This window comes from Chanos chanos, chromosome 1 (assembly GCF_902362185.1).
Source record: "Chanos chanos chromosome 1, fChaCha1.1, whole genome shotgun sequence".
Lineage (NCBI taxonomy): Eukaryota > Metazoa > Chordata > Actinopteri > Gonorynchiformes > Chanidae > Chanos > Chanos chanos.
This window is the reverse complement of record NC_044495.1, coordinates 4,398,846-4,413,854: the sequence shown is the minus strand read 5'-3', so window position 1 is coordinate 4,413,854 and position 15,009 is coordinate 4,398,846. Positions and strand designations below refer to the sequence as shown.

The following is a 15,009-nucleotide window of genomic DNA, read 5'->3' as shown; positions in this document are numbered from 1 at the left end:
ACCTTTTTTTGAATGACTGAATTTAGAAGCTCTCTGTTCGTTCCACGGAAAGTTCTGTTGAACTGGAGCCCCTCCCTCCTTGCCTTCCTGTGCGTGTGAAGCCAGAGTGTGTGTGAAGGCATATCCTAATAATGTCACACACTAAGCCTGGAGCGGAGGGAGAGAGAGAGAGAGAGAGAGAGAGAGAGAGAGAGAGAGAGAGAGGAGGGAGAGGGAGTGTGTTCTGTTGAATGCGCGGATCTGGAATGTTCCACGCTGACAGGTGATCAGCCGAGACAAGTTGGTGACCGGCCAGGACGACGTGATGGATTAGAACAGAGGAGAAGAACCCCCCTGCACTGTGGAGAATGAATAAGAGCCAACACAAGGCCTTGGTAATGAGGCAAACCTTCCTCTCAGGTAGCGAGAATGGGAAACATCAGTAGAAGGGGAGATGGCCAAGACCAGCACGGAGGACTCAATCACCAGCACTCAAGCCGTCAATGACACCTCTCTCTCTCTCTCTCTTTCTCTTTCTCCACCTGTCTCCTCTCTCTCACTCCTGTCCCTCTTCTCTTGCTGTCTCAGACACACACACACACGCACACACACACACACACACACACACACACGCGCACTAAAAGCTCTGCCATGCTGAGTGCTATCCTTGATTTCTCCTGTAAACCTTATCTTAAAATGGCAGCTCTTTCCCTCCGAGCACAGCTGTTAATTAGTTTTCTGCCCTCCCGTCTGTTTTTCCCCCCTTTTCTCCCTTTCTCTCTCTCTTTGCTGTGCCAGGTGTGTGTGTGTGTGTGTGTTTTTTCATGGCAACTCATAAATGATAGCACCACGGCACCTCTTCCAAGGCAACAGAGCAGGAGACTTAGGCTCTCGTATCTGGAGAAGGGACCACGGTTAGTCTACGGCTGAAAAAACAGATCCTAAACTTTGGGGATGATACTTCAAGAGCACAATACTCTGTCCGGTATCTATGCCCTGATGAGCTTGTGTTCTTCTCCTAAGCCACAAACAGGAATGCAGAAGCAGTTTGTGTGATTTTATGATCGACAAAGTCGACGAAAACCCGGTTTTAAAACCTTTACGCTGGTTTAATAAACGTAAACGAGGGGAAAGAACCCTGCGATGTAAATCTGTGTTTGTACATAGGCTACTTAACAGAGCGCTGCACTGAGGTAGGAGTGGTTGTACGTATTGACTGATTTCATTATTTATACCACATTCTCTATTCCACTTGAGCTGACACAAGCACTTCACAGCTGAAAACCAAAGTCAACTGAAAACATATACCATTGCACATGAGAAAGCAAGAAGAGAGAGCTTCATGCAAATCTCTATAACAGAGCAAGGCAAAGACAGAGAGAGAGAGGGCAAGAGAGAGAGAGAGAGAGAGAGAGAGAGGGCGAGAGAAGTAGAGAGAGAACAAGGGGTGAAGAAAAGATATAGAAAGACAGAGAGATGAGAGAGAGAGAGAGAGAGAGAGAGAGAAGCAGGGAGAACAAGAGGAGAAGGATAGATAGACAGATAGATAGATAGACAGATGGACAGATGGACAGATAGACAGATAGACAGATAGATAGATAGATAGATAGATAGACAGAGAGGGTGTGGGGACAGAAGAAAACAAAAGATACCCCACATAGATTCATACATACATACATAGATACACACACATATACATACATATATACAGGCATTCATAGAGGAAGGGAGCATTGTGGGAGATTGAGTGTACTTGTGTAGTTTGTGTTGACTTTGAGCAGTGGTGGGCGGCCAGTTGCAATGACAAACCTGACAGAGTATTAATCACTCCACGTGATGTCATTATAAACGGTCGCTGATGCCACCACTCCAGCCGAGGAAAGGCAGAGTGGAAGGGAGAGCAACGACACAGTGCGCGCGAGAGAGAGAGAGAGAGAGAGAGAGAGAGAGAGAGAGATAAGGAGACAGATCAACGTGATAGTGACTCGTCACTGACAGCTACACAGTGCTAAATCACCACGTACACCGCTGAACGCTGTCCAACACACATCATAGCCCAGCTCAAACAGCGGCTGAGCCTTCAACAACAACAGCAAAATGTATGAATTCATTAAACTCTCTCAGACTCGCTCTTTTCATTCTGTCCGTGAGAGGTGAAAGGTCAGCGGGCCGTTAATATAAACAGGCTGCCAGCTAGGGCTCTGCTCGGATTACATCAGGCCCAAGTCCGGCTCGTTCAGATCCGGAGCCTGTTTTGTCTTGGTAATCGGGGGAAGAAGGGCCAATATTAGTTCCCCAACTCGCAACTTTTTCTCCACCAAACCTGCTGCAAAAATAACAAACAAAACGCCCAGGGTCTTGTATTTGGAGAGATGTACGAAGATGACTGAATTGTTAGAGCGATGAAGACTTAGTTCTTTTGCCTTGACAGCACCTGACAGCCAAACAAAAAAAAAAATCCCTCAGATTAGAGGTTTTTCAAACCGGGGCAGGTAAGAATCCCAGCAGGGAGATTATTTCTGGTAATATTCTCATTAAAACGCAGCCAATCAATCAGATACTAGCCTTCAGTGAAGAAGCGCGACAGTAAAAGAATTCAGTTAAAAATACGCTATGCTGTCTGCAACGCTTCGATAATGAAAAAAAAAAAAAAAATCCTGTTTATTTCAATTCTGCTATGCTTGTAAAATGCTCGTAATATGAAACATGTCAAAAAGCAGGTTTTGTGAAGCTCCAACGAACAAGACTACGGCGGACAAAGGAAAAGTCTCCAGAGACAATAAGTAGTAAATCTTCAGACAGAAAACAAACCCAAAAGTTTGCAAACAGTTCTGTGGTTTGTCACGAACAAAAGCAGCACGCGGGAGATTTTGCTACATCAAAAATCAGTCACATCTGATTATAAAACATAGTTCTGATTTCATAAACTGTCGAAAAAAACGACAAAAATAGATGTGTAACGTTACCAGTCGCATTCCCCGATTCCAAAAACTGAACAGATAACATTTGGTTATGTGAAGGCAGACATCTTAAAACACATTTTTCTGGGGGGGAAAACCAACCAGTCAATCAGTTTTATGGTCAGTAAAACAAACAAACAAACAAACAAACAAACAGGGAAATAAATTAAGAAATGGGGAAAATTTTAAAAGTAGAGCATGTCGGCAGGTTCCTACATCTTTCCCGTCTCCGGTTCGGGGGGTTAGTCGGTCACAGCGGTCGAATTAAAACCTGTTCCATTAAAGGCACAGCAACGACCCGCCTGACACCTGACATTTCTTTTCCGTTCCGTCCTGAGCGGTGAGCGAGTGAGCCGAACGCGGCGGTAATGCGTCGTTTTCAGGCAAAGCTGATCCGTCTTTTGACACACGGGCTCGTTTCAACCCACACCCTGTTATTTATCAGCACTTCCGATCGCTTTTCTATGAAATTCGAAGAAAATTTTAGTTCATTGTGGGTCTTTTTAAAAATCATTTGTCATTTCCTATCACGACTTAAAAGTGCCCCCCTCACCCCAAAAAAAGCTTTCATTTACCTTGTTGTCAATGGTAGTGGCTATGTTGTTGACCGGAAATTTTGGGAGAAAAAAAAATTAAATGTCAAATGGGTAGAGTGAAATCAAAAACATGTTTTTTTTTGCTAGCACAGGGTCAGTTTGGCTGGTACCGTCCTCATTCGAGCTCTCAGCAGGTGGGTGTTGCAACGATAATCAATAACTACATGTTTTCATGAACTGTAAGATCCACAACAGACATAATAACTGTTGAAATCCTTTGAAAACCCATTTTTGAACCATTTGGGGACAGAACAGGGACTGTTTTGCTCAATGGGCCAGTTGAGTTCATCTCAGTCCATCTGGTCCTTCTCCAGTTTGATAGAGCGGTAACAAGCGATCACCGTATAGCTCCATTCATTCATTCATTTTGTAAGCCGCTTACCCTAATTAGGGTTTCGGGGGGGTGCTGGAGCCTATCCCAGCGTTCACTGGGTGAAAGGCAGGTCGCCAGTCCATCGCAGGGCAGACACACAAACATGTCCACACACACACATTCACACCTAGGGGCAATTTAATATCTCCAATTCGCCTGACTTACATGTCTTTGGATGGCTGGAGGAACCCAGAACTCCCAGAGGAAACCCACACACACACACACACACACACACACACACAAGGAAAAACATATAAACTCCGCACAGAAAGGATACCTGGCCACCCGGCCGGGAATCAAACCTAGAACCTTCTGGCTGTGAGGCGACAGTGCTACCCCCTACCGTGCTGTCACCGTATAGTTATGTTTCTGTATTTAAACCACAATACTGGGTATTTCACCACAGCCACTATAGCTGTATCAGGTCTGCTCCACTGGAATGTGAGCAATAAAACACACACACACACACACACACACACACACAGTGGGTACGATGAGAGCTCAGAGCTCAGCAGTGAAAACGTAAAGACCACAACCTCTCAAAACGGTGACAAAATCCCTTAACGCCTTTAAAGGTGAAGTCCTCCAAACGGACGGAGGGGCGGGACCACGGAACGGACCGGGCCGGGACGAGGGTGACCCACCTGCTTGATGCCGAGGCGGTAGGCCATGATCCGGTCCACGGCGTTGGGGTTCATCTGCGTCCACTGGAGTTTAAAGCCATACACGTCAGCCTTGCTCTGCCACAGCGCGCTGTACGTGTCGTAGTAAAACTCCGGAGGGAAGGCCTTGCCTGGAAAACAACAAACCCGAAATAAAACATACGGCATGTGTACGGGATCCAAAACAGCAACAACAACAACAACAACAACAACAAAAAACCTGAGAAAGGTCTGGATCCGATTCAGAAATAAATCAGGTTGGCTTTCATTCACTAAACTGTATCAAAGGAGGTTTGAGGAAGCTGCTCATGTGCAGGTGCCAGTTCAGAAAAACACCACAGATTAAATCAATAAACAAACGTGTTCATTCATTTATTCATTCATTCATGCATTCTCAAAGCTGCTTATCCTAATTAGGGTCACAGGGAGGGGGGGGTGGTGTTGGAGCCTATCCCAGCGTTCACTGGGTGAATGGCAGGGAAACACCCTGGACAAGTTGCTGGTCCATTGCAGCAATAAAAAAATGAAGATTACAAACAGATGAGAAAATGAAACAATAAAACCATTGTACAACATTACAAGTGAGGAGTTATGTGTAGATTGGGTAAATGATGGCATTTATTTGAAGTGCTTTGCGCCAGCAGCAAAGCTTCAGGTGTGTTTTTGGGCGTGAGGTAACCATAGCAACTCAGTCATTTCTGTACAGGTATTTATTAGGATGTTAAAAGATGTAGTAATAATATTTTTAATATACATGCATATAAATATTTATATGTATATGCACATCGTATTTAATAAAGTAAGGGTAATTACACTGACCTTAAAAACATAATTAGGGTCGTTTTGTACTCTTCCAATTTGGGTACGGTGTAACACCGGAATCCATATGCAAATAGTACATTACCATATTAAAGAAAGCTGATGTAAAACAGGACTCAATTATGTATTGGAGAAAACACAACCTGGCACAAGCCAAGCCTGCACTCTGGCCAGCCGAGCGAAAGGCATCTGAGCCTTTTTTTTCGAACTCTTCTGATTACACGGCCGCGTTTCGGGGGGCGCCGGCGTTATTGTCGTTCTGCAGATTAACGGATCGTTAATGTATGCGCGGCCGTCCCGCCGCCCGGCTCTGATGTTTGGACAGGGGTCACATGAGTTAAGTGTTGAAAAAGCTGCTGGAGAGATTAAGATGATGTGGACAAACAAATGCGGCCTGATAAATGAGGATGGGGGGGGGGGGGGGGGGGGGCAAGGGGGGGGGTGTTAAAAAGCTTAGTAGAGACATACACGGACACAAAGACGTGGCCTAAATAAATAAATAAATAAATAAATAAATAAGAGAGAGAGAGAGAGAGAGAGAGAAAAAAGAAACTACAAACAGTGCCAGTGTCTGAGCTGAAAGCTGACAAGCAGGCAAATTGAGGCTTTCAAATAAGATCATTAATGGCCATACAAATGATAAATAAATCTGTCAGTCACCCGCATACAGACCGCAGACAGGACATCAGCCGTGTGCAGGAACAAGATTCAGAAACACGCTTTTACAACGGAGAAGCCCCCCCTGCCGTGCTTGTGTCTTGAATAAGTGTTTGTGAGAATCCCGGGGCCCGAAAAAAGCCCAAGGCGTCCTCGGGGGCAAGAGACGCGGGGAAAGAAAGCTTGACGAGAGGAGACACAACCAGAGGGAGGGAGAGGGAGAGCAAGAGCGAACACCTCCTCTGACTAATTGAAAAGACCACCACTCATTGTTATGTACAGAGCAGCGTAGAGTGACAGAAGCAGGATATATATTAAAAAAAACAAGTACAGAAACAGCATCTGCTGTTTGACTCGCTGAGGTGACAACAACAAGAACAACAACAAAACAAATACCCTCTCTCTTTCTGTCATATACATGTATGTATGAACCTGATCTTTTAAAATGAGTTTGCGAATAAATGTACAGCCTTGAAGAAACGCTCTTCATTCTTTTTTCCCTTCTAGAACTTTCTTCATGTGTCACAGTGCTGATCTGGAGATACAGGATGCATGGAGACGCACGAAGATGCACATACCCGACTGGAACAGTTGTCCGTGAGTGATGCTCCGTGGATGTATGCAGTGGCGGGGGGTGGGGGGGGGCAGGGGCGGATTTGCTGGTCTCGGCAGGTTAAGGATTAAAGCTGTCACCAGCAGTTATTCTTCCCCCCCCCCACCTTCTTAAGGGGGGGGGGGGGGGGTTGGCTAGGGGCGGTCTTAATGGGCCCTCTGGGTGTACTGGCTGTAAAGTGCATGGATAAAGACTGATCCACTGGGAGGGGGAGGGGGGGGGGCGAGGCATCATACACAGGGCAGATGTACTGGGAGACAGGGAGACCACAGCGCTGCTTCGTGAGCTCCCATTATGGTGTACACGAGTCTGTCTCTCTCAGCTGTCCATCAAAAACGAATACGGCTACGATGCATTCCCTCACACCGTCCGTAAAAGACACGCGTGACTGACCTAGCCGCAAAACCTCATTTTCCTTATGAGACTCATTAAACAGATAACACCGTGAGTCCCTGGACGGGGCTCCGTCGTCGGTCGGATGACACCCCCCCCCCCACAAAAGCCTCGAGCGTCGTCCTCCTCGGTCGTCTGGCCGAGCGCTGCAAACCGAAACTTTCGCGTTTCTCATGCATTACGCTGTAACGCGCAGAGCACAGGACGCGAGAAGAACGTGCCGAAACGAAACAAAACAAAACAAAAGCGAAAACGAGAAACTGGCGAACACAGAGGCTTGTGCTCTTTACGATTGATAAAGAGCGTAGGAATCGAAGCGCTAGCTTGCCTCTTGTTGTGCTCTCGTCGAGCACGCTGTTGCTGCAGGGAGTCCATCACGGCTCAAAGTACACCGGTTTCATGAATATTTCATTCCTAACTCCTGCAAGATCTGCAGCTGTCACGCTGACGTGCGTACCATACAAACACCCATGCAGCTGAAAAAAAAAAAAAAAAAAAAAAGTGCTTCACTCAATCGTCAAGTCGCAGGAGTCAAGAAAAACATGCAACTTTCTGTGGAGTGTGCTTGACTCCGACTTAACCCCCGCTTCATCCACACTTCTCACACATTGTGCCGGGGGTGTGGGGGGGGTTTGCATCCCTCGCTTACGCCCTGCGTGACAATCCCTGTCACATTATACAGCTGTGACTCTCTACGGTCGAGGCGGTTGAACGTCAAGCGGCTCTCAAAGCCCGGACTGCTGCCTCTCATCTGAATTCATCAGGTTCTCTGTCGGTAAGAATCTTTTAGCGAGGATCAGGCATCCGACGTGAGAAAGTTTCTCTCATCGGGGTACACTCGGATTACAAAACCCCCTGCGTGCACGAAGGCCGTTCGAAGTCTCGAAGCTCGCTCATGACTTCGTCTCTGCTCAGCCAAACTATTAAAATAAATATCTCACAGAAAAGAGCGCCTAAGACTAACTTCCGTTACCCCGACAACCGTGTCAGACCACGTTTCAGCACGTCAAACTGTCTTTTCGTTTCTCACGATAACATACAACGGCAACACGAAGCAATGCGGTCCGTGTCTTTCTTACATGCTAAGGTCATTCCACGCACGTTTGGGGATTTTCTTTGATTTAAACTCTGCGTCGGTGAAAAAAAATTCTGTGGATTTCTTTTCGTGAGAAAAGATCGGTCTTGCCACAGCTTAACCTCAAACGCTGGAGCGTCGACGCCCGCTCTCACACACACTTTCATGTTTCTTGTCTTACTTTGGCTTGTATTTAAGTATGAATCACGAGGATGGAAAATGTAAACCTTAAACCTGCTGAGATGAAAGATCACACCCCCTCGCCTGGCAACAGAATCGCATCTCAGATGAATGGCTTGCGAAAAGGTAATGGTGTTCCACACATCTAACAGAAACACATGATGAGAAGGCAGAGATACGGAGCAGGAGAGAGAGAGAGAGAGAGAAAGAGAAAAAAAGAGAGAGAGAGCAAAGAGACAGAACGAAAGAAGGAGGGTATCTAAGGAGGAGGCAAGATAGGTGAATGCCTCATTGGAAGGCCTGAAATGAGAGAAGGAGAGAAAGAGAGAGAGAAGGGGGAAAAAAGAGAGAGAACACAGAGCGAGGCAGAGAGAGAGTGAAAAAAACAGAAAGGAGAGAGAGAGAGAACAAGGAGGAGACCATACGAGAGAGAGAGAGAAAGAGAGAGAGAAAGAGAGAGAAAAAGAGAGAGAGAGAGAGAGAGATGTGAGATATAATCCTCTTTTAGGCTCGCTGAGCAGAGCAGGAAATTGCCGATGCAAATTAAATGATTGGGGAGGGGGACATCTCCGAGAATAAGCTATGCATCAGAGAGCAGGTAACTTCACTCTCACCGGCCTCCTCAGAATGCCTCAGAATGCCTGATCAAGCATCTGGGATTTTTAGCCTATGAATATTCAAACAGCCGCTTAAAAGAAAAAAAAAAAAACGCCCCCCCCCCCCCCCCTCCCCTCCCTTCTTTCTAAAAACACTAGGGCGCTCAGGCTACTTTTCCAAGGTGGCAGAGAATCAAAGACAAATTGCTCCCTGATCTGAACCAACTGCTAGGGGTGACATGGAGAAGTGGTTTATCTGTGCCAGCGCTGGAGCAGTGCCTCCCTGTCCCCCCGAGCACAGCGCTGAGGAAACGATATAAAAAACAAACAAAACAACAACGAAAAACAAAAACAACAAAAAAACAACGGAATCAGAGCAGAAGCTGTGTTTTTTGTTTTTTTTTTAATATAAACCTGTCGTCTATCGACGCATTCTATAAAGTGTGGCGTTGTATTCTCCCGTAACGTGTTAACCGACGTCTCCGCTGTGTTTGGGCAAGAGAGTGAATGACTTTTGCTCTGGACGTGCATTCAGTCACTGGCTGAGTTGACGAACGCTCGTGTTCATAAGTGTATGCACCGTAATCTCCAGAGAGGATTACTGGAGTAACGAAAACGAAATGAAGGCTCGGAGAGAATGAAAAAGGAAAAAAAAAAAAAAACCTGCGATGTAGACGCAGAGTGTTTAAAAAAAAAAAAAAAAGTCGTGAGTTTGAAAGAAGAAGCCTAAGCGTTATTGATTCATTACCAACATACTGCACTTAACCGACGTTTCTGTTGAGCTGTCTCCGTCCCTTTTGATTGCCGATGTTTCAATTCTACGCATTAAGCGAGAGCAACACAAAGACAACAGTTGGATAAAACGTGACTTTAGTTGAGCAGGTCAAAATTTAACCACACAGCTTAATCTATCCAGCTGTGCGGCCTTTTCATCCACGCAAACACTACATTTGCACAGTTTTTTTTTTGCTTCTTTTTGGTTTCATTTGAACCTTATTATGATTGTTCTTGCCTTTATAATTTATGACTACAAATCAAAGATTTAGTCCCTGGTACAGACCTCCTTTGCAGACCGTCCTGAAACACATGCCAACTTCCAGGCTCCTGGTTCTGTAACCTGAACTTGGACAACAATGTTTGCCAAAGGTAGCTTTCTTAAGGAACGGGCTATACCGCACAAGCTATATGCATCTGTAGACATCATACAATGGTTTATAACAAGAGACCACAACCTCCTACGGGTAATTACTACACTACTTTTTTCAACCAGTTCTTGTTTGCCCGTCGTGCAAAAACACGAGCATGATCTATGACCGTCACACTCAGGCGGACTCGTAAACTGGCTGAGCGCCAGAAGGGGGCGGGGTTTACCTGTGACCGTGAAGGTGCAGCGTCCTGCCCCCGCCTCGTTGGTGACGTCGCAGGTGTAATCGCCGTAGCCCTCGCGATTCAGAGCCCTCACGTGGTACTCCGTCTCGTCTCGTGCGTTGAACTCGCCCACCGTCAGCAGCCTGGTGCCCAGCTTCCACTCGTACTTCAGAACCCGTGACGGGTGGGCCCTCAGAACCCTGCAGGTCAGCGTGAAGGCCCGGCCCAGTCCCTGTCGGATCTCCGTGTACACCGGCTCCACCGCGGGAGGATCTGCCGAAACGAGGGAGACGGGAGTCAGAGCCTAAAGCCTAAAATCAATCAAACTGTCACAAGGCAAAAGACAGAAAGGGATAATCGACAGAGAAAACTTTTTTTTTTTTTTTTTAAATAATCGCTTCCCACGATTTCTGGTGGCGTTGAGCTAAAAATTTCTCCGTGTGCTGAGGGCTATGACAACGATGATGACTCAAGCCAAAAAAAAAAAAAAAAAAAATGGACATTTCACCTCATCAATAAAACCAACACGTGCTAAGAGGACCCCGAGGTGTCCCTTGCATATTTGGAGATGAGAGATGCCTGAGCTTCAGTTAAAACCGTAATGACATGCCCTCGTGACACCACTGCAGTTTCTTACTGCTTTTTCTTTTTCTCCAAATCCATCTGAACTTGTCTCAGTGAACGGGGAAGGGGAGGCGACAGTTAAATATCTCAGACTTTGGTGAGGCTGCGCGAGGCTCTTTAGAAATGAAACTTAACACGTCGCTGGAGCTCACTGCTGCATCCGCTCAGGGCCAATTTAAAAAAAAACCGTCTGCGCGGAAAAAAAAAAAAACCCAAAACAGTTAAAGATGAAAATCCTGCTGATTCATCGTGTGAGTAAAAGACAAGTTCTCTGACATATTTACGTGCCTATATCAAAACACAGTCCATAACGCGCGCACACACACACACACACACATACACACACACAGAGAAAGAGAACAGGAGAAAACATTTGGAGAAGCCTTTTTGTTTTAAGTTAATCTGACATCCTCAGAATGAAGCTTGCTAACTGTCCATTTTTTTTTACTCTCATTTAGCAAAATCTGCGTGGATAGAGTTTCGTCTTAAGCACAAAGCCACAGAGCAGAGTCCCCTGGGACTGGCTGCAGCTTACAGCCAAGAAAAAAAAAATTAAAAAAGGAAGAAAGAAAGAAAGAAAGAAAGGAAGAAAAAGAGCTTGATTCACAGAATTTCTGAGTGGCATCACACTCCATTAAACTTTAAATTCTGCCACGCTGGATAATTCTCCTCCCATGCACACACTTTAAATATGTTTTATATTTATCTGCACATAGGACACACACTCGCGGCTGTGTGTGTGTGTGTGTGCACGCATGTGTGTGTATATCCCATAAACTTTCACACACACACACACACACACACACACACACACATACACATTTTAACCCCCTTTTCTTTTGTAAAGAGTAACTCCAAATGCTCCCTAATTGACCGATCAGAGAATCTTCCGGAATCTTCCAGACTACTTCTCCTCTTCCGAGACATTTCACGGAGCGCTCCCACAGTCAATCACAGGCATTCTTCTTTAGGCTTTTAAAGAAATCACACATCATCTCCGTCTGTAACACCCATCAATCATAAACATGCCTATCTGAGCAATATCCCACCCTCGTCGCAAAACCCTCTCTCCGGTCTTCTCCCTCTGTCTAACTTCACTCAGAGAAAACCAGAAACAATATGTTCTCTGGGTGGTCCTGTGTCTCTTTTCATTCATTTATCTATGTTTAAATCCAGAAAAGGCAAGACACTGCGTTCAGCGATTATTTTTATTTTTTAGAGGTTAAAAGATTAAAACTTATTAATGTGAGTGTGACCAAAAACTGAGATCTTAAATGGCAAGAAACGTGCGTGAAAAAATAAAATTAACCTTGCTAAATCTGAGCGGCACGCTCAGCAATTCGTGATAGAAATATGAGAAAAAATCATAATAGAAATATTATCTGCTTTTGCTTTAGCCGTAAGCCGCGGATGGCTAACGTGCCAGGCATGGCGACGAGTGGAGGGGTGTTGCATCAGCAAAGGCCGAAAAAAACCCCAAAAACATTCAGGTGGAGAACAGAGTCCCCCACAGGGCCCGAGAAAACAACATGTGTGAAGCTACTGGGAAAGACGGATTCTCTCTGAACCTCCCCCCAACTCCCCTTCTTCCCCCCCAACTCCCCTTCTTCCCCCCCCACCCCTTTGGCCCTCAAACCAACACTGAGAAGGCTCAGACACCGAGGTACATACTCCACCTCTCTCGGTTGGTGTAAGCAGTTTGGTATGGAGACTGACTTTGCAGTCACTATGGGGTTGGGGGACTGGGGGGGTTGGTGGAAGGGGGGAGGGGGGGGGGGGGGGTGTGGCACAGCTTGGAACATTTTGTCACAGGGAATTTCACAGTTGAATTGCCCACACGGAGCCAGTCCTGGGTGGCATAAAACATGTAGACGGAGAGAGGGTTGACAGACTGGTCACGATGCTGATAACAATCGTCAGTGTGTTTGCCTGGTCGGACAGGTTACTGCAAACACCGTTTGCCTCTGCAAAACCAACGTTAACAAATACAACTGAGAAGAGTGTGCCAAAAAAAAACAAAAAAAAAAAAACAGGTTAGTTAAACATGAATAGACTGAGTTTGTTACAATACTACTAATGATGCAATAAAAAAAAAGATTTCCAACTCTTTGAATCAGTTAACTGACTTAGAGAAAGATACAACTGTGAACTGGTGGCTAATTTAAACAAAAACAAAACGGACAAACAAACAAAAAATTATGCATCGCAAGATAGCAGAGGCATAGAATACTGATGTACCATTTTGTTGATACAGGCAGAATTCACCCTCAGACTGTTACACATACAATATCACATTATAATGACAAGCTAACAACGAACACCATCATTCCATTAGTACGTTTTCCCACAAAAGATCTCTTTAAAAGAATTTCGGGGTTACAAAAAAACATTATTTGCAACCAAAACTGGGTCTAAACAAAATCATACAGGTCCTCCTGTATCACTTTTTCCCCCCGTCTTATTGAGAGACAACACGTGGAGCTGCAGTCCTGTCGTCTGGTTGAGGTAACGCGATATATAGAGAGAGAAGACAGAGGCGTGGACGTCATTCCAGCCACGGTCTCGCAAGTTTGTTTAACATTCATATAGTCGTGTTACACCGAGTTTCATCAACCTGCTCGATTAACGCGCCACGTGTACCGTATGTATTTTTCATCAAACGCCAATGTAGAACATATCTCGTCTCTCTCTGTTCCACAGAAAAAGTCTCATATACTGTTATGGAACACGACAGCGCTTTCAGGGTGGAGAAGCACGAATGTTCAAGGAACTCAAAATATCTCTTGACTGTAACGACAAACCGTATTCATGTCTCTCACCCACTCCCCGCGCACAACACGAGCAATTAAGCCGCGAGGAGACAATCCGGTATACCGGAGCAGAACGTTTAAATTCATTAATGCACAAACGCTCCGCAGAAGGGGACACGGGGGAGCCATCTATGTCCAGTGTAAACTAGTGTAACCAAGCGAATCCTCCACTCCCCCCCCCAATAAATTCCATCAGTCTGTGAAATGAGAGAACTAGGAGACCACTAAAACTGCTTGAGAAGTATGAATGGATGACATCGCTTTGAATTTCCGTCATCCTCTCTCTCTCTCTCTCTCTCTCTTTTTTCTCCTCCTTCTGAACACACTCTTCTTCATAGATGAATACTAGTGGGGATAAATTAGTTCTCCACTAATTAGGCTGGCGGCTCGCTTTGAATGCCATGCTTAATGAAGTGCAGGAGCAGAACACCAGTTATGATGTCATTGCTCCCTTCTTATAAAGGAGCTAAAATTCCCGCAGAAAAAAAAAAAAAAAAACCCTCATCCCAACATCCCTCCGCTAATCAGGACGTCAAATTTATCTACTTCTGACTAGAGTCCGTGCCGGCCTCTTATTTCCCACTAATCTCTGCGCTTTCATCCACTTCATAGTGTCTCTAAGTACCCCTACGTGTTACTCCAAAAACTCCTCAACTTTTTCCTTTTTTTTTTTTTTTGGGTCACACCTGCCTTACAATGAGTGTGACTCAGAAACTTGCTTGAGAAGTAATTACGTATTTCACAGAGAGAATCGCTCAGTGTGAAAGGCACTGAGAATAATTGTATCTTTTCAATGAGGAATAGATGGAAATTGAAGACGTTGAAGTTTCTCACTTGTCTTTTTTCTGTTTTAAAGAAAATGGGCAGAAATGTTCGAGGAGGGTCGGCAGCGTCAAACTTTAGCTGTAATTATCTCTTCATTAAACTATATTAGATCATTAATAATTTCTAAGCTTCGCTGCATTTCGGCTTAATTACATGTGATTTCTGTCTAAGGTGTTAAAAGTCCTGCCGGTTTAACAGTCAAGATAATTTATAATCTGTCCCCTACAAGACATATGAAAAGTTCAGGTGTACATTGGGGGGGGGGGGGGGGGGGTCTGCTCACTGTACAATTAACATTCTTAACACATCATCTTCAGAAAAGAAAAAAAGGAAGACAAGGACAGTGCACTATTACAACTGAAGCTAAAGCCGATTGTTTAAGTCTTTTTCTGTCTTTTTAAAGGGTTTACAACTCACTCTTTTGAGTCATTTCAACCATTTCCGTTCCATTCGCGTCATGTACGGCATGTCTACAGTTA

At 45.1% G+C, this 15,009-nt stretch overlaps 1 protein-coding gene across 1 annotated transcript in view; it reads right to left on the bottom strand.

Annotated features, from left to right (window-relative positions):
• The window catches only part of LOC115821705 (MAM domain-containing glycosylphosphatidylinositol anchor protein 2-like), a 93,041-nt gene that overhangs the window by 29,494 nt on the left and 48,538 nt on the right, over nt 1-15,009 (bottom strand). The window contains 2 exon segments of the mRNA XM_030785512.1: nt 4,553-4,701; nt 10,275-10,544. Coding sequence (XP_030641372.1) covers nt 4,553-4,701; nt 10,275-10,544 — 419 coding nt within the window.